The sequence below is a fragment of the Cyprinodon tularosa genome, unplaced genomic scaffold, assembly GCF_016077235.1.
Source record: "Cyprinodon tularosa strain WSP-4 unplaced genomic scaffold, ASM1607723v1 ctg306, whole genome shotgun sequence".
Classification (NCBI taxonomy): Eukaryota; Metazoa; Chordata; class Actinopteri; order Cyprinodontiformes; family Cyprinodontidae; genus Cyprinodon; species Cyprinodon tularosa.
The window spans coordinates 1,971,837-1,990,269 of NW_024039015.1; the positions used below are offsets into that span (position 1 = coordinate 1,971,837).

The window sequence follows — 18,433 nt, forward strand, 5'->3', positions numbered from 1 at the left end:
GACCTGGCCCAGTTCGGGCCAGGGTGACCAGACTTCCTCTTTTTCCCAGACATGAACAATTTCAGACCTAAAAAATTGTTCGAAATCATCCGGGATTTTGGTCATTTACAGTGCAGTATTTATTTGAAACACAGAGCTGTCAGCTCCGGAGCCGATCCAGTAACCTGGCGGACAGGGACAGGACAGGGAGCCGGCGGAGGACAGAACGACCCGGTAACGGTAGCCTGGACATCTGTGGCCCCTTGCTCCACTCCCCCCACCATGCCTTGCTATGCCTGCAGTTAGCCAGCAGTGCCAAATGTAGCCCAGACTTTCAGACATTCAGTTTTCTTTAACGCACCAAAGAAAATGTCGGGTTGTCAATAATAATCGAAAACTATATGAAAAAAAGGAAAACAAGTCATTTTCAATTATATACTATAGTACACTGAGAGCTTTCATATCCCTAAGTGCATGTTTTTGTAGCACTTTTTTTCTGCCCTTCCTTTTAAAATATTCCTCTGTTTTGCTTTAATGGACTTGAGAATCTTAGTACCACAAACAAAATTCTGTTATATAAAATGAGAGTCATGGTATCTCATATCATCCTTATCAAGCTCAGGCTTATAAGGCTAGGCTCTACCCGATGTAACATTGCTCTATCATGGCACAACAAGCTACATTCCTTGAACCGCTACTTAATTTCTATTCAATTCATTTTATTTATTTAGCGCTAATTCCTGTCATCTCAAGGCACTTTAAAGAGATAATACAGTCAGAATGGTTAGAAGTTTCTGTTAAGATAAAGCAGTTGAATGCATGGAGTCACTGACTTACAAGACATGCTCCTCCTGAATGAGCTTTTGGCAACAATTTTCTCTTTCCTTTGTCGCTATATCCTTCAGGTCTCATTCACTCCCAATCTGTTGAAGGTAGGAAGAGTACCCAAAAATTGTGATCAAATAAGAGCAATGCCACTTCAACCACATGACAAAGAAGAATATTTTTACAGCAACTCTTGTTTCCACCAGCAAAAGATGGTACACATTTCCAGTCCTCCTGCTATTTTCCTAAAGATATTCAAAAAGTGACCCATCCTTTGTAATCATTCACACAGCAATGCAGATCTAATGAAGTACTAAAAATAAAAAAGTCCATGACCCATTCATTTGGCAAACTCATAAAAGACTGTTTAAATATTCTAGCTGAAAACATTGCAATTACATTCGTTTGATCCGAGGCTTTCAGCGGTATATTTAGTAAAAACTCTCTGAACAGGCTATTTTTCAGACTTTAAACCATTTGATAACATTAGCTTGAGGGGATATGGGGGGACGAAGAATCCCTGTTTCTTTCATCACTAACAGAACAAAGGTTTTACAATGCAATAAATGCGTCTTATATTTAATATTTAAACTCAAAAACACTCCTGTCAAGTCGTTATCTGTCAATATATTCAGGTTTTTATGACTAATTAATTTTTAGATGTTCATAGTCTTAAAAAAGTTTTTTTTTTAATTAAACAATATCCTTTTTACATAAATAGATCAAAGGTTTGATGAATCTCAAACTGTTTTAGAAGCTTTGTTTAAGGTTATTTTGTCTTTTCCAGGACTGATTGGGGTTTTTCTTTTAACAAAAAGCTTTTTTTTTAAGTAAAGATGATAATTTCTATTGAAATATCAGTCTAAAATGTTGTCATATCTGTTCACCAAAAAGAAATCTGGCTGATGCTGGTACTTTGAAAGGCTTCGATTTATGATCTCATCATCAGAATATCTCAGCGTAGTCTTAACATTGTAGGTTTTTGTAACAGATTCAGTGTATTATGATAATGAGTACATATCAAGACTAGGCATCTATGTCTTGTTCTCAGTAAGGCAAAATATAAACACAGCTTTGGGGTTAGTTAAATGGAGCTAACATTGTGCATTATTATCGTCCACTCCAGGATTATGGAGGAACAGACACTCAGCATGCTCCCTCTCACATATGCGTCATTTCACCCTCCTTGTTTGGTCGACAATGAGCCTGGGCTTTAATCGATAAAAACATCAAAACAGCTCTACCTCTGCCCCCTTGTTGACTCTGCATGTCTCTTGTCTCTCCTACAGAGAAAGTCAGTATGCTGTCGGCATTGATCGCTCCCTTCAAGTACATAAGCCCTGGGACTAGCAGCACGGAGGACGAGGACAGTTTTAGTAAGCTTCTGCATGCTTTCTCTCTCTCTTCCCATCTGTCAGGAACAACCTTAGCTTCAGACTGAATGGGGAACTGAAATCTCTGTCACCTGCATAATTAACCATTTTGGGGAAATTAGTTCTTTGATTACAAATGGGTCTTTAAAAAGTGAGCTAATAAATGTTAAATGTAAGTGTTCATGATGAATAAGTCATCAGTTGGGATGGCTGCCTGCCTCCACACTCTCATCTTGAGCTACAAAATACTCACCAGTAAGTGACTCCCATCAAACTGTTATAATTCCTCTGAGCACACTGTTTTTGTTCCCATCCATTGGAAATGCAATACCCCACCCCTTACTCGTCACGACGATTGAAGAGCGCATCACAGCTGTTTCAGGCTTTGCTCTAACATGGGATAAAAGTGTGAAATAAAGAAGGCTCCAAACCTTTTTCCTCATCCTTTTTCTTGGAAAGTCTGAGCATTGCCGCGGCCCTACCCCCATAGCAAATAGGATTGATGCTCTGCAGGGGCCTCGGGGACCTGTGTTTCCTTCTCCCAGACTCAGATTCCAAACCAATTTGGAAGCAGATTACAGGATGATCTGGCAGATAACATCACCATTTCAGGGGATTTGTATTTTGGTTTTAAAATACTTACATATAATAGAGCCCTGTGGTATGAAGTGGGCCCAGCTCTGGGAGTTGATTGTAGATGTGTTCATTACCATTTCATTGTGTATCAAGTGGCTCAATCTGCCTCAAGAGATTTTTCTTGATTCATTTTGTTCAGCCAGGATAAATGAGTGTTGCACAGTAATGATTGCTTTCTATTCATATTTTTTTTAGGTATTTTTTCCATCTCTTCCTAAAAAGTTGTTTCTCCTTTTGTGTGGTTTCACTGCAGGCACAAGCAGTGCAGAAGTAAAGGAAAACCGTAACATCGGTAACTTAGAGGATCTTCCCATCAGCTCTGGAGAATGCCAGTCTCTTTTCTGCTCTGACTCATCGAGAGGGGCAAGCTCTGGCCTGAAGAGGAAACGGCCTCTGGAAGAAGACAATAATGGACACATGTGTCAGCTGCGCCTGATCTATAAGAAACTGTCCTGGTCTGAGGCGCCAAAGAATGCCCTGGTGCAGTTAAACGAGCTTCGACCAGGCCTGCAATACCGCATGGTATCCCAGACTGGCCCTGTCCATGCTCCTGTCTTCTCTATTGCTGTTGAGGTTAATGGACTGACCTTTGAGGGAACAGGACCCACAAAGAAGAAAGCAAAGATGAGGGCTGCAGAAATGGCTCTTAAGTCTTTCATCCAGTTCCCCAATGCTCCCCAGGCGCACCTAGCCATGGGAAGCATCTCAAACCCTTCAGCAGACTTTACATCGGACCAGGCTGACTTCCCAGACACGCTCTTTAAGGAATTTGAATCATCCAATGGCCTCACCATTTGTAACCCTGCAAGCGAGAGTGACTTGCTATCAAGCGAGTTGCTAAGACACGGAAGGCTGCTTCGTCATACGTTGGACCTCATGGTACAGGCTCAGCAGAGGCTTGGTGGGATTGTTCCAGAGCCTGAGACGCCAAAGAGTCCTGTGGCGTTGCTCAATGAGCTCCGGCCAGGCTTGCGTTACGCCTGTCTTTCAGAACGTGCAGAGGGCAGGCGCCTCCGGAGCTTTGTGATGGCTGTAAGGGTGGACGGCCGGATATTTGAGGGCTGTGGTCGTAGCAAGAAGCTTGCCAAGACCCAGGCAGCCCGGAGTGCTCTTCAGGCCCTCTTCAACATCAGGACAGCACCTGAAGGGAGGATGGGCCTCAAAGCCAGCAGAAAGAGTTGTCCTCATTTACCCCAGGTGAGTGAAGTTATGTCCCAAACACCTGGATTCTACTAAGCTTCTTTGGCAGCCACTCTATGTCCTGCAGCGACCTGTAATGACCAAAACAGCAGGCAGGCAGCAAAAATCCAAACACCTTCCAAAGTGTAATTAAGCCAGAAATGAGAATGAAGCTGAAGATAGTGGGATGGAAGAGAAAATCGCCGCAGTACAGATAGAGATATGAGTAAGCAGGCAGGGATTTATTTGGAGTCAAATTTGTCCTCTTTTCATTGTGTAGGCTTGGATATTGAGTAAACAATATCCGTTTGTTAGTCTGTTTTAATAATGAAGCTAATTATTATCCCGGTGCCTCTGACATACAAGGAATCTCCACCCCAAATGAGTTTTCTTTTTGTTTTTTGTTTTTTCCCTCAGCCGTATGTGTTTGCAGAGCTGTAATTGGGAAGGTTTTATAATTTTGCAAAATCTCCTGTTTCCTCATGTGTGGCATCCCAGTGTCTACAAACATTAATTCATTCCGTAGCCCAAAGGAAATGGAAAAGCAAAGAGCAAATCGACAAACAAACCACTGAGACCAATCCCCTGCTCATTTACCCAAATATTTGAGTAGCAATCAGAGCGAGGAAACTGGTTTTGGAAAAAGTTTGGTAAATTGGAGACTAAAGATACAATTTTGGATTGGCTGGCTCTTTTTGATGGCTTGTCCAACCTTTTTGTTTTTATTTCAGATGAAAGAATATCTCCCTTGAGAGTTTAATTCAGCTGATTTAATAGTTCCTCGTGTTTGTGTGGATATCAGCCCCTTCCAGGTCATGGCCATGCTGACAACTGATAGCAACATTTTAAATTCTCTCCTCTGTCCTATTATACCATGCAGGGTTGTGTAAGCCACCGGCCTCTTGCGATCTTCAATGGAAAAATTAAGCTGTTGACATCCAAAATATCTTCACCCAAGCACCTTTTCTTGAACCTTCTCCTTTTTCTGCATGCACATGCATGCGCATGCATTAGCATTCCTTTTTGAGCCTTGCAGAAATAAACAGGCAAAAGTCTCTTTCCCCAGAGCACAACATCAACCCAACAGACCTGCACATGTTTGCCTGGGAGAAACTTCTTCTTTTCCTCCCGACTGCCATGGTGTCTAAAAGGATTTTAAAAGGATTTGCTGCACCCATTTAGTTCCAGAAAGCAGTCGCTTGTGGAATTTCTTGAAAGTCAAGCGTGCTGTCTGCCAGCCTCCAAAAACATTTTTATTGGGAAAGGACAAACATAATCCATATGATATTCATGCCTGATTGCGTGTGTGAACGAAAGAATACCTGCCTGGTGGGGTGTGCTGCCAGGCGTGTGTTTTATGGGGTACAATGGGAAACGGGGGATGAGTAATGTTAAAGCAAAGCCGCCAAGCTCACACTCACATGTGAGTCAGTCCTGATGCCAGGCACTGATTGCACGGATAGTGGTTGAGTACCCTGCAGATGTGATGCATAATTTGGCGTAGGCTGCCAGATGTAGCCTGGGGATAGTGCAAACGGTGTGGTGTTATGCCAACTTATGTGTGCCAGCTCAGACTGTTCTCTCTCCCCACAATTCCCTGCAGCTCTACCTGTTGCAGAATAAGACTGAGCTGGGTGAAATGTTCAACAAAGGGTATATTGGCAATACCTGTTAAGATAACAGAAAGGGTTCTGCTTGATATAGCTTGAACAATTAATATGTCAGGGATCTATGCAGACCTAGTTGTTGCCAGTAATTCTATGTGATGTGCTGAATGGATGAAAATATCCATAGAAATGTAAAAACTACTTGTAAGGCAATTAAAGTTATTGACAGTTTTTGTATTTATCTTAAAAGGTTTAATTGCTTGTTCATTGCTTTAGATAGAAACAATTAGAAAAAATAGATTAGTTTAAATATTCAACAGGTTATTATTTACACCAAATAAGGGCAGATATGATTCAGTGGGAGAAAAGGAAAACATTTTAAATATGAATTGGTAGCTGCGACTTTTAGAGTAAAAAAAATTATTTTTATTAGCCTTTGCTCTTGGACTTCTGTTTGCATCGCAGCCACTAAAATCTATGTGTTTGGTTGATATCTTGTCAAAGACCAACATAAAAAGGTGCATAATTGTAAAACACAATGTTTTCAGTATTTAAAAACATTTGAATTTTGTGACATGCATTAATTTTTTGCCACCTGGTAAAATTTTGTTACAAAGGTTTTTAATACTTTTACCCATTTATTTTTTTCAAAACACGTCTAACTTAACTCAAGTCGAATGGACAACTTTGTTGAGGTTTTGCTACATTTACCGTATTTCCCAGACTATAAGCTGCTACTTTTTTCCCACACTTTGAACCATGCAGCTTATAAGAAGGTGCAGCTTTTCTGTGGACTTTTCTTAACCGCCAGATGGGAAAGTCAAAATGAAAGAATAAGGGGCTAATTTTGATTTAGCGTAAGAACATGCTAAGAGTAGTCACGACGGAGAACAAATGTCCTGAATTCATACATTTTTACAATTATTTGCGTTAAAGCTGCTAAACCAATGAAGAAACTGGTTCAACTCCTGCAGAGCTGAAATAAAGAGCTGATGAAGCCCCATCTTTCAGTAGAAGCTCTTATGTCTGTGAGCCAATAAATTAACGGGAACTAGGATTCTTCTTCGTCCCTACTCTAGAGGCTATATGTAAAGCTCCCCCTACAGGTTTGGTGGGAGACTGTTCAGTAAATATCTTTTCAGTTCAATTCAGTTTATTTCTATAGCACCAATTCACAACACGTCATCTCAAGGCACTTTACAGTTCAACCAGATCATAAAGTCAAAGTTTTCTATCTAAGGAAAACAGTTGATTGCATTGACTCATTTATCCCTCACACTAGGCATGCTTGTAGCGACAGTGGAGAGGAAAAACTCCCTTTTAACAAGAAGAAACCTCCAGCAGAACCAGGCTCAGTGTGAGCGGCCATCTACCGATGCCGACTGGGGTTCAAGGAGACAGAAGCAGAGATACAAAAAGCAACTGTAAAAGGCGGCCCCGTCCAGGAAACGCAGAGCCAGGCAGACGAGCTCCGAGCCAGCTCCCATGTCAGAGGATGAAGAGAGCACACCCAGTTAGTCACAGTCAGAGAAACAGGACTATACTTAAAACAGGCCAAGCTCGAACATCATTAAACAAGGGTGTTGATGGCAGCAGCACAGCTGATATTTCTCTCCAGGATGGAGTCACAGCCAAACAGGAACCAAGGAGGCAAAGCTACTATGAGAAAAAACAGAGAGAGCAGAACATTAGAGATTGAACAAACAGATTCTGCAGAGTGGGAGAATAGAGATAGAATGAAACAGAATGGTGAAATGGGGGTCCCTATGTCCTCCAGCAGTCTAAGCCTATAGCAGCATAACTATAGAGATAGCTCAGGATAACCTGAGCCACTCTAACTATAAGCTTTATCAAAAAGGAAAGTTTTAAGCCTAGTCCTAAAAGTAGACAGCGTGTCTGCCACACGGACTAAAACTGGTAGTTGGTTCCACAGGAGAGGAGCCTGATAACTAAAAGATCTGCCTCCCATTCTACTTTTAGAAATTCTAGGAACCACTAGTAAACCTGCAGATTGAGAGTGAATTGCTCTTTTAGGAACATAAGGAACACTCATTTCTCTGATATAAGATGTAGCTTGGCTATCTGCAGCTTTTATTCCGGTGCAGCTTATTTAAGTACTACTTTTCCAGTTTTTTCAAAAAAATTAGCGGGCATGGTGAGGTGCGCTCTATAGTCTGGAAAATATGGTAGTCTTTGTCATTATTTAGATACATCTTCATAGTTTTCCAACAAGATTCCTAGGTGCTTGCTATTGAGAACTTTCCTGACTGCTCAATGCTGCCACCTCCAAGCATTTTTTGTTTCAGGGAGATTGGTGGTGCTTGTCTTTAGTTTTGCATGTAGGACCAAAAGTTTTACTTTGTTCTACTTTAACAGAGCACCTCTCGCACTATGCCTGTCTGTGCTTTATCCCCAGTTATCTTTTCCTTGACTCTTCCATTTCGATTCCCTCTATACACTAGTTATTTTATGTAACTTTAAAAACTGTAACCCAAACAGAGAGAACTCCCAGTTATTGCTAAACTTTGCCATTTGGGAACACTACAGTTTATCATGCAGCCAGAGTGGAGAGGAAAATTTAATGTTGGCGTACAAAACTTTCAACAGCAACAATTAAATCAACCCAAACTCTGTATTTGGTGTAAAATGCAAGACATAGGAATCTCCATTGATCAGAGACGACGTCACAGAAAACAGCTATGCATGTTGCATGTAGGTACAGTTGGGACATTTGATTGTTGAACTATGAAAAATAACACCTAGGTGATTTAAGCATGTTTTATTATTAGTCTTATTTAAAGATTGTTTAAACAATAATTAAACCACAAAGCATTTTCCTGATGGGTACTTTGTTGTATGATCTGGTTGAACTGTAAAGTGCCTTGAGATGACATGTGTTGTGAATTTGGCGCTATATAAATAAACTGAATTGAATTGAATTATGATCTGTCCAAGTATGGGTTTTGCTTTCTTATACTACTTTTTTATTGAAAAACAATCAAACAAATCTCCAGTCAGTGCCATGTCTCAACCTTTTTTTAGGTTTAAAAAACAATATTTTATATATACTTTTTCAATTTTCCTTATTTGAAGTGTACTAAAAAAAAAACATACTCTGACTTTTGTGTATGGTTACACCCTCCGACAAGCTTTACCATCCTGAGCAGTAAACAGTTTGTCGGCCACTCTATAATTAACATAGTGAGAAGGGCTTCCTATCTGGTCTGGCTCTCTGCCATTGTTGCTTTTGTCTAACGATCAAAATGCTGCCACACAAACAATAAAAAATGATGGATGTATCTCAAGTATTCTCCAGAGAGCCCTGTGAGAAGTCTTAAATGTTTAATTCAGTCAACACAATAGCTTAAGTTACTTCTCTTCTCTCTTTAGAAAACTATATAGGATTAAATGACAATCTTAAAGCTCTCCTCCGTGTTTCTTGTTCCGGACGATGTTTCATACACTACTGCTTACAGCTTCTCTGGATAGATTTCGGCTTATGTCAAGTCATATCAAGTATGAGGAGAACATTACTTCTCAAAAAAGACTGTTGAAGAGATGTTCCTCTATATTGTTTTAATTTCCCAAAAGTCAATTATGGACTCTGCTGAACTAGAAGGACTGAAACTAGGCATCTATTCCAACAATGAAATATTTAGATTCAGCACAGTTGTTGCATTCTCTTCACCCCTTCCTGGTTTCAGATACATACTAAAGAGGGAAACAGAGGAATTGACGAGACAAGCATGTAAGCACTCTAGTAATAAACTCTGCTGTAGTCATAAGCTAGGGTTTCATCCTCCTACACTCATGTGTCTGGAAATTAGCTTTAACAACCAGAGCAGAAAAAAGTTTTGGGCTGTGGATTGCTTGGCATTATGGAGGTATTTATCTACAAGCCAAGGCTTTTGATTCTCTCTTTCTTCACTTTGCTGAGTTATTATCGTCTGTGGAAATTAAACCTTGGTATTTTCTGCTGATGAAACCTCATTGTTTTGTTTTGAAGATTATGCCTTTCCAGCGTAACATAAAATAGAGCTGAAAGACTAAGTGATATTACTCCATTTTGGGGCCCTTCCTCTACTGTACAAGTCTTAAACTCACCCTCAAGGGTATGTCAGCCTCTAGATGTGCTTGACTTCATTATTAATCAGTCATTAGTGAGCAGTCCTTCAGTCTGAGCCTTAGCAATCCAGTTAGCAGTAAATGCCTTTGCTTTATTAAAGCCTGCAATGAAGTGAGAAAGCACTAGAATAATCCTGACACCCATTTTAACAAGTGGAATGATTACCCCACTGTTCAGGACTTGATTGGCCACTTAATCTCCCCTCGCCGTCGCAAGGCGCCACGGCGTTGCCAAGTCAACAAAGTGTTTGGCTGATATAAGTCTGTAGTTGGCCAGAGAGTCAGTAGGTCCATGTCAAAGAAAAACAGAACGTTACTGATCGAGACACGTTGCCTCTTTGGATTTAATTTTTCTTTTTTGGGGGAAAATGTGATTGTCGAAAAGAGCTAAGAGAAATACAAGGAAGCAAAGAAAACACATGAGGCATATTAATACTAAAGCATATAATATGTAGCTGCAGGGCCTTAGGTTCATCACTTTCTTTGCTCTTAAATGATGTGATGGAACGATAGAGAGCGGGATGCAAAGCAGTCAAGTGGAGTAATTTCCCTGCCTCCACCACAGCAAATTGAATATGATTTCAGAAACGTGAAGGTGACCCCTGTCAGTGGCTGAGCCTCTCGCAGATTGTTTTCTTTGTCTAATCTCTCCCTCCTCTAATCTGTCTCAATATAAACAGCTGTGACAGGCTGATCATTAATTAATATTGCCACAACAAATTAGCGACAGCGATCGCCCGGCCAAGCACCCTGTCTAAGATGGAAATCCACCAGCTCGGCGAAGGGAGGGAGGGAGGGAGGAGGTGTGAACAACACATTAGAGAGGAGTTGATTAACAGCTTCGGAGACCTTGCAGATAGTGTTGCACTCGCAGCATGTGGACAGTGATGGCGACAGATACACAAATAGTGACAGCTTTTTATACTGCAGGGTATCTCCCTGGATCGCCTGTGATTATAATTACAAATGGCGTGGTGCAAATAGGGCGATAAAACATCTGCATCCATCACCATCTAAAGACTTAGTCATACAGTTGGGGAGCAGAGGGAAAAAAAGGCTTAGGAAGTGGTTTGTAGACAGATAAGAAGGGAAAAACATTTCATCTAATTTCCTTTTACTATATACCAGGTGATGGTCATATGACTGAAAGGGCGTCCTGTAATTTATAGCTAGAAAATACCAAGAAATCTATAAAATAAAAACACCATGCTGGAGGATCACTGGCAGATCTCTATCATCTGGTTCTCAGAATGTGGGATCAGTTTTTCCATAAACCTTTTTTACAAAGTGGCTTCTTTCTTATAACTGCACTGATTAATATTTCTTGAAACTTCATCAAGGTTCCCATAACTCATCAATCAAGCTTATTACAGTTTATTGAACCAAGCCAAAAAACAGGAGGCATGTAGTTGAAAGTGAAGGATTCACATGACATGTTGTCTGTTCTAGTTTGCCCACGTGTGTCAGAAAATACGCTTGGGCTGTTTTTTTTATTTCAAAAATGTACATCTGGCCACTTTTTTTTTTCTACTCCCACGAGTCATGAGTACTGAAACAACTGGCTGAAGTTTTGTGATCTGATGTTCTTCAGAGTGAAATGACTCATTACTGGGGTACAGCAGGGAGTAACAAACTCTTTTTGCGTCAAGTCCCCCAGCTTGCTGGTCTCAGATACCATCTGCCATTTTTTGGATTATACCAAGAAGATATGTAGTCTCTTCACCCTGTCATAAGCAGATATTTTTCAGCCGTAACTCTTGATAACTCCAAACAATTGTGGTGGGTTGCTTCAACCCTTTTCTTGCCTTCGTGACATTCATGAGTAGTAATATTTTTCAATCTAAACAGACATGACATCAAAAAGTTCTTATTTGGAAGAGTATGAGCGATAAAAAAGTGATTAACCACAAAGCTGATGTCATAAAATAGAGAGAAATTGAAATATATATTTAAAAAAAGTACATGAAAAACTTTTCCAATGTTTTTGTACATACCTTGTATGAAGAATTGACTGTATTGCCTTATTGTAATCGTGATTTGATACACAGCCGGGAGGTTTCTGGGTTCAAATCCCTTTCTTGGGAGATTTACCTGTTTTCCTCTATGGATGCATGGATTTTCCACTTCTTCTAACTCCCCATGGAATGCATGCATGCTCTCAAAGCAACAGCAAAAAGTATGCTACTTTGTACTTATTTCAGCTTTGTCTGTCAACACTTCATTCAGTCACGTGTCAAAGAAGTGTACAACTGAGACAAACTATATTTTCCAGAATCATTTTCCAGTGTATTTTAAGATAGGATTTTCACAAATAAATTTGCCACCGACTATGACCTACTAGTATGGTAGTTCAGTGGTTTGGATGGAGAAATTCTTGGTCTAATGTTGTTTTCTAGACAGACCTTTATTTCTTTTAAAGAAAGAGAAAAAAGTAATAATCTGAAATAATATATTGAATTAATAGAATTCAACTTTATTGCCGTTGCACTGTCAAAAGAACAGAGAATGAACTCTCTGAATTAAATCCACCCCCTTGGGGAGCAGTGGGCTGCCATTGTGTGGTGCCCGGGAGCAGTGTGGGGTTAAGGGTCTTGCTAAAGGGCCCAGAGTGGCAGTGCATGGGAATGTGTGGGACTTGAACTCATACCTCTGAGACCCAAGCACAATGCTCTAACCCAGGGGTCACCAACCTTTTTACGGCTGAGGGCTACTTCATGGCTACCGAGTCATAGGAAGGGCTACCAATACTGACCTATGAACTGGAGGGATCAGTGTTCACCTACAGTATATCTCATCCATAAAAACTCATTTTTATTCTTATTTTATTCTTTTATTAATTTCTAATTTTCCTTTTAATATTGTCATTTTGAAACCACTGAAATATAATGATAGTTAACATGATGAAATAATACTTAAATTATTAAAAAGAAGAGCAACAGAATAAAAAAAATTTAACTTAACCCACTGAGTGAGTTCTGTTTTCAGAAGATGAAGAGGGCCCCCCATATGGTCCTTGAGGGCCTTTTGGTGCCCGCGGGCACCGCGTTGGTGACCCCTGCTCTAACCACTAGGCCACCACTCCCACTGAGTGATGCAAACACCACCATAGCTATTGTTAAAGCAAAACCAATTTTTGAATCATAAACTTTATTTTGTCATTGTAAAAGTTGTAGTAAAAGTAATGTGGTGGCTGTAAAGAACTGAAAGAACCCAAATCATTAAAATAGTTTGTACACTCACATTAGCCTCGATACAGTGTGGGTGAATTTACCGAGGCTGTGCAGCTCAATGGAAGGACGTTTGGCCTGACGCGCAGCAACCCTTGGATCAAGCTCCTGAATTTCATGAGCATAACAGGAAAAGTCACACATCTGACATCCATCTGGTGGTTTTCAGTTTAGAATCAACCCAGCAATTTACACTAAGCTGACTAGTGTTAATTAAAAGGCAAAACAGAAAAATCAGGAAACAAAGGAGCCATTGAAGGATGGAAAAGGATATTTCAATGAGTGGACAATGAGTTTGGCCCCAGAAAGGATTCTAAACCCATGTGAACTTCTGCTCATGCAAGTGCCGAAACCTGAGCCACATCAGAGTGAGCCCAGCGTAAAGTGGTGCAGTTAACACTAGTTAGTTACTTACAAGAATTTATTAATAAATTAACCAAATATTTTTTAACTGGTGGTCTCCTACCCTAGTCCTCAGTGCCCACAGCTGTACATGTTAGTTGTGTTTATTCTCTAGCAAAATTGTATTAAATGATGACATATCATCCTCAGCTGCTGTCAATGCGTACAAAACCGTGTTATTCCAAATGTAGGAAGGCAGTGAAACACTCAAAAAAAATCAGAATCAGAGAATCAGAATTATGTTTAATTTCAAGTAGGTTTGCACTCACAAGGAATTTAACTTGGTGTTGATGGTGCAGACAAATTAGATATATTTACAGAATACACAATCTATAGCTATATATAATATAAAACTTACAATATGCTATATAGAAGTATAGCTATATACTATATAGACAGTGGGCTGTGTGTTAATGTAACGCAGGAGGTATAGAGATGCAATGTTGGTGTAGCTTCTAGGTCCTGAACCGGGGAAGGGAAAGAGGCAGTGCCAGTCAGTGAGACACTCAAAAAAAATCAGGACATTGATGTCCTGAGGACCAGGATTGATGCACAGCAAGTTACAAGACTTACAGGGTTTTTTTTCTTTTATCTTTTTCCTTTAAACCCATTTCAACAACTACTTTCACCTACCTAGCTTTACCTGCCTCTTTCCATCACTCGTCCCTACCATCACCATAATCCTAGTCCACACCCTCAGATCTCCCCTGGACTACTGTAACTGCCACCTGTTTGACATCCTCCACAAATGCATTCATAGACTCCAACTGATCCAAAATACCACCAACCAACCTCATTTGACATGTACTTCAACTGCTCCATTGGCTTCCAATCAGATACTGAAATTCAAAATCATGCCTTACATTTATAGGCCATGGGGTATGGGACTCTGGGTCTTTAGCCAATCTGCCCCTAGCCTCAGTAAGGACCTGAGAGCAGGGGCTCTCCACTTAAACTTTTTCTATTTTCAAATCCCGGTTGAAATAACTTTCGTTTGGGCAGCTATTTTTACTCAGATCAACCCCAATGTTCATATTATATTGCTCTCTGAAGTTTGTTATACTTTTGTTTTTCCCAAACACATCCAATACCTTGTTTACATATCCATCTAAAATACATTGTGTTGCTGTAATGTGTACCAAGTGGTCAAGTTAGGGCACAGTAGGTAAGGAATAGATCTATAACTGCAGAACTAACGATGCACAAGTATGCTGATTAGTTCTGTTTTATAGCCTAAATAATGACCCAAAGTGAGAGCCCATTATGTCAACAATGAATTAGTTTTCACAGAGCACCAGCAGGTCTTGTTTTTGTTATGAAACTGATCTTTAGCTCCGACCTCCACAAAACACACCAAGATGGGAAACCCTAATGCACGTTTATAAAGTATCTCATTACACTTTGTCACTGGTGTGCAAAGGCAATGTGAGCAGAAAGCAGCTGTTTGCTTCTGGAACACCACCCTGCCCTTTTACCAGCCACTTAGCTCATCATTTGGTATTTAATATAAGAGCAGAGAGGGAGAGGGAAGATTTTGGTATGAAATCACCAAACAATAATGTTTTCCCGTCTGAATGGGGAGCAGCCTGAACACGGAAAGGTTAAAATCTTTCTCATCTGTCTAATATGTATGCAAAATATGACCTATGAGGCTTGCAGGCTGTTCAGTCTAATGTACTGCATCAGCATGCAGCTTTGTGGGAAAATCCCTTAGCACGGAAGAACTGAGGTGGGGTTGTTCGGGTCATGTCACCTTACACATACACTATAACACCCCTGTAATCTATTCCAAAGGAGCATGGCACTGCTGTGTGCAACCCTACAGTATCCAGAGTCCCAGCTACTAAGTCTTCATTCTTCATGACAGTCCTCCATTACACCCCCCACCCCATTCTGGCTGCACCCACAAGCTGGGAGCCAAGCATGGCTATAATCATTCTTGAAGAACCTCTCACACTTCATTAAAAGCATAATCAAGTTCATTACAATTTCATAGGCGTTCAGGTAGCAAATGGCTTCAGATAAATCACGACTATTGGTCCTGTGTGCCTGCCATGTGTAGGTTTATCTCTGGCTCTCAGGCAGGAAGCCTAGAAGAGGAGGAGGGAGAGGAGGGGTGTCTGGATGTCTGGCCTTTAAATGACCTTCCAGTCTGCAGCAGCAGCCCGTTCCATCATGCGTTCTGAACGGCGGCGCACATCAACCCAACATCAGTATGCATCAACTCAGAAGAACTTGTTTGCTCGTGATGCCCCTGGGGTGGCAGATAGTGGAGGGATCAACAGATGCGGCCCCATGGGATAATTTTAGGCTGATCTCTTTGACACTGGCTGATTAATTTATCTTGAGACATTTTTTATGGTTATTTGCCCGACCCTATTATGGAGGAGACAGCTGTCAAAACATAAATATCCATTTCAAGTGGGAATTCCTTGAGTTCTAACTGAATTGGAGTTGAATTAGTGTGTGAAAACAGGAGCAAAGTATAAAAAAATTTCACAAAAGTAATCAGAATATATATATATATATATATATATATATATATATATATATTAGATTTTTTTTTTTATAATTTAATGTGGAATTCAAAGGGTATTAATACATGCAATTCAGAGAAATCTGCTGATGAAAACTGACTAGATATCTGGAAATGTCAAAAAATTATCTTTCCACTCAGTAAACAATGTGTAAACATTGTGTAACATGCTATAACTAACTGAAAAAAGGAGCCTCTCACTGACGAGCTTAAAGGAAAAGTCTAGTCAGCAAGGAATAATCAGTGGGTCATTATTTATACCCAAAACTACTACATTTGTGATGATTTAATAAGTTTAGCGTTACTCAGTAAAACAATAAAAACACTATTTTTTCATCGTCATCACTGAGTCCGGGACAAGCCATTTCTGCCCAAATATAGTAACACCTCACTCTTGGCATTGACGTCAAGGTGCGGTAAGTCGAGCGCCATTCTCGGCTATTTGGCTACCGCAATTCTTTACAAGCAAAATCAATGGAAGCTAATAGACACCCCTTTAATCAACAACAATTATTGGAGATTTCCAGAGGACTTCACCATTGAAATTCGCGAGAGCTATAGTTAAACTGACAGTTCCCACATGCATGGCCGTTGGATGTTGTAATACAATGGGTAAAAGTGAAAATAAATTAGTTATTTCACCTTTCCAATTCACGATCAGCCACCCTTTTGTCGTTGGATTAGTTGAAGAGGGAGGATTTGCCATCAAACTTCTGGCGGGGGAAAACACGTCATTAATCCGTTACTCTCTGCTTCACATAGTGCACTGGTTGTCACCATCATGGATAATAGCGCGTTGTGACAAACAGCAGATACAGCACTGGGTCTTGATCAACAGCCGATACCACACCGTGACCTAACAAACCAGTAGGTGGCAGTAGTGTTCTTTGACAAACATGGATGTCTCCAGTAATGACATTCAAATGAAATTACTCTTAATTAGAACCCCTTATCGTTTATTGAACAGTATGTAATCACTTCATACTTAAAGGGGTCATAGAATGCAAAACCGAGTTTACATTTTCATAGATGAATAACGGCAGTTCAGTGGGTGAAATGGACGTAAAGAGAAGTTCAAATAGCATCGACACCTCCTTTCTATGCAAATCTCACAATTCCAAACTTCCACCATAAAACAGGCGAATCAAACGAAGTGTGGATGAAGTGTCGACTGCTGGGCCGCTGACTCACAGCAGAGAGCCATGAGCTGTTGCCATTGCATTAGTGCTCATAGAACAGCAAATATGCCATTTTCAGCCCAACTAATGCTACATAACCTATTCAGAGACCTTAAGGACCAGCACCGAATACCCCATAGAATAATTCTATGACCCTTGCAGAAGTTTGTATTCTGAACATGACTGGACTTTTCCTTTAAGTGAACCAAAGCAAAAAGATGTCAACAACTATATCAAACAAATGCGGAGTTTTCTGAATACATATAGAGACATTTACTTTATTAGGTGAGGCTGCAAGATGGGGAGAGAGGGCAGAACTTTCAACGCAACAAAAATATGCTAAATATATTTAGTTTCTGTTTCTTTAATCTGGTTGAGCTTTGAAATTATCTGTCAGGAGACATGCTGGGTTTGAAAATATTCTCAGACTTTGGAAAACGTCATAGTTAGGGTAACCCCAGGCTCACACCGACTCCGGTCTTACCGTTGCGGTGCGGTGGGTGCGGCGCCGCAGTGATTCCAAGTCATTAAAAAGACGTAAACCTGTCTCACCGGCTGCTGAGCTGTCCGGCTGCGGTTACCGAGACACTCCGCAACAAGCTCTCGCAAATATCCTTATTTGGGCCGTGTTATCGCGTGAAGTTACGTGAACTCAAGTGAACTTCTGTTCTCGCGAGTTAAATCTCCGGACCTGTTGCCGGAGCCGCAGAGCCGCACCGCACCGTAGTCAAAAGGGCGGTGTGAGAGGGGGTGTGCGGGAGTTGCGGTCTCCGTCGGCTCGGTAACCGCACCGGAGCCAGTGTGAGCAAGGGCTAAGGATCTTCTTTTCCTGAACACAAGCTCATACATCAATGCAATCTGCATTAGCCAAACTAATGGCTTATATGCGGCGCTACAGATTAAAACTCATAAACTTATCCCAGCATTTGAACAGCTTGTTAAGCCCTGTATTATAACATTTGCTCACATGCATAGCTGGGCAAATCTTTTCCTTTAACTGTGAATATAACAATTACTTGTGACTTTTAACCTTTGACAAAATTACTTCTTACGCACACACATTATTTGGAATTGAGTTTACTACTTTTAATCTAGGACATTTTTCAGAAAAATCTGTCCTCCCATACAGAAAAAATAAGCCCTGGTAGTGTCCTACTCCAGCTAATCTCATTCATGGTTGAACACTGAAACCCCTCGAGCCTCCCAAACCTCTGCAGATGTTTCCCCAAGTGGATTCCTCTTCACTTCCATAGCTGAGGCAACATGTTTTCATCTGTTGCTATGCTCTGCTTCAGCATGGGATAAAACAAGGCTGCTCTACAGTGTCTGTTTCTTAGAAATATTCACCTATGCATGATTCTAGGAT

General features: G+C 40.6%; 1 protein-coding gene across 2 annotated transcripts in view; it reads left to right on the forward strand.

The window, feature by feature from the left end:
* adarb2 (adenosine deaminase RNA specific B2 (inactive)) overlaps positions 1–18,433 on the forward strand; it is a 303,296-nt gene that overhangs the window by 174,174 nt on the left and 110,689 nt on the right. The window contains exons 2-3 of one of the 2 annotated variants that reach the window (XM_038292043.1): positions 2,091–2,180; positions 3,067–4,010. In XM_038292043.1, coding sequence (XP_038147971.1) covers positions 2,091–2,180; positions 3,067–4,010 — 1,034 coding nt within the window. The remainder of the gene's footprint in view (positions 1–2,090; positions 2,181–3,066; positions 4,011–18,433) is intronic. The other variant, XM_038292044.1, reaches the window with a different exon arrangement.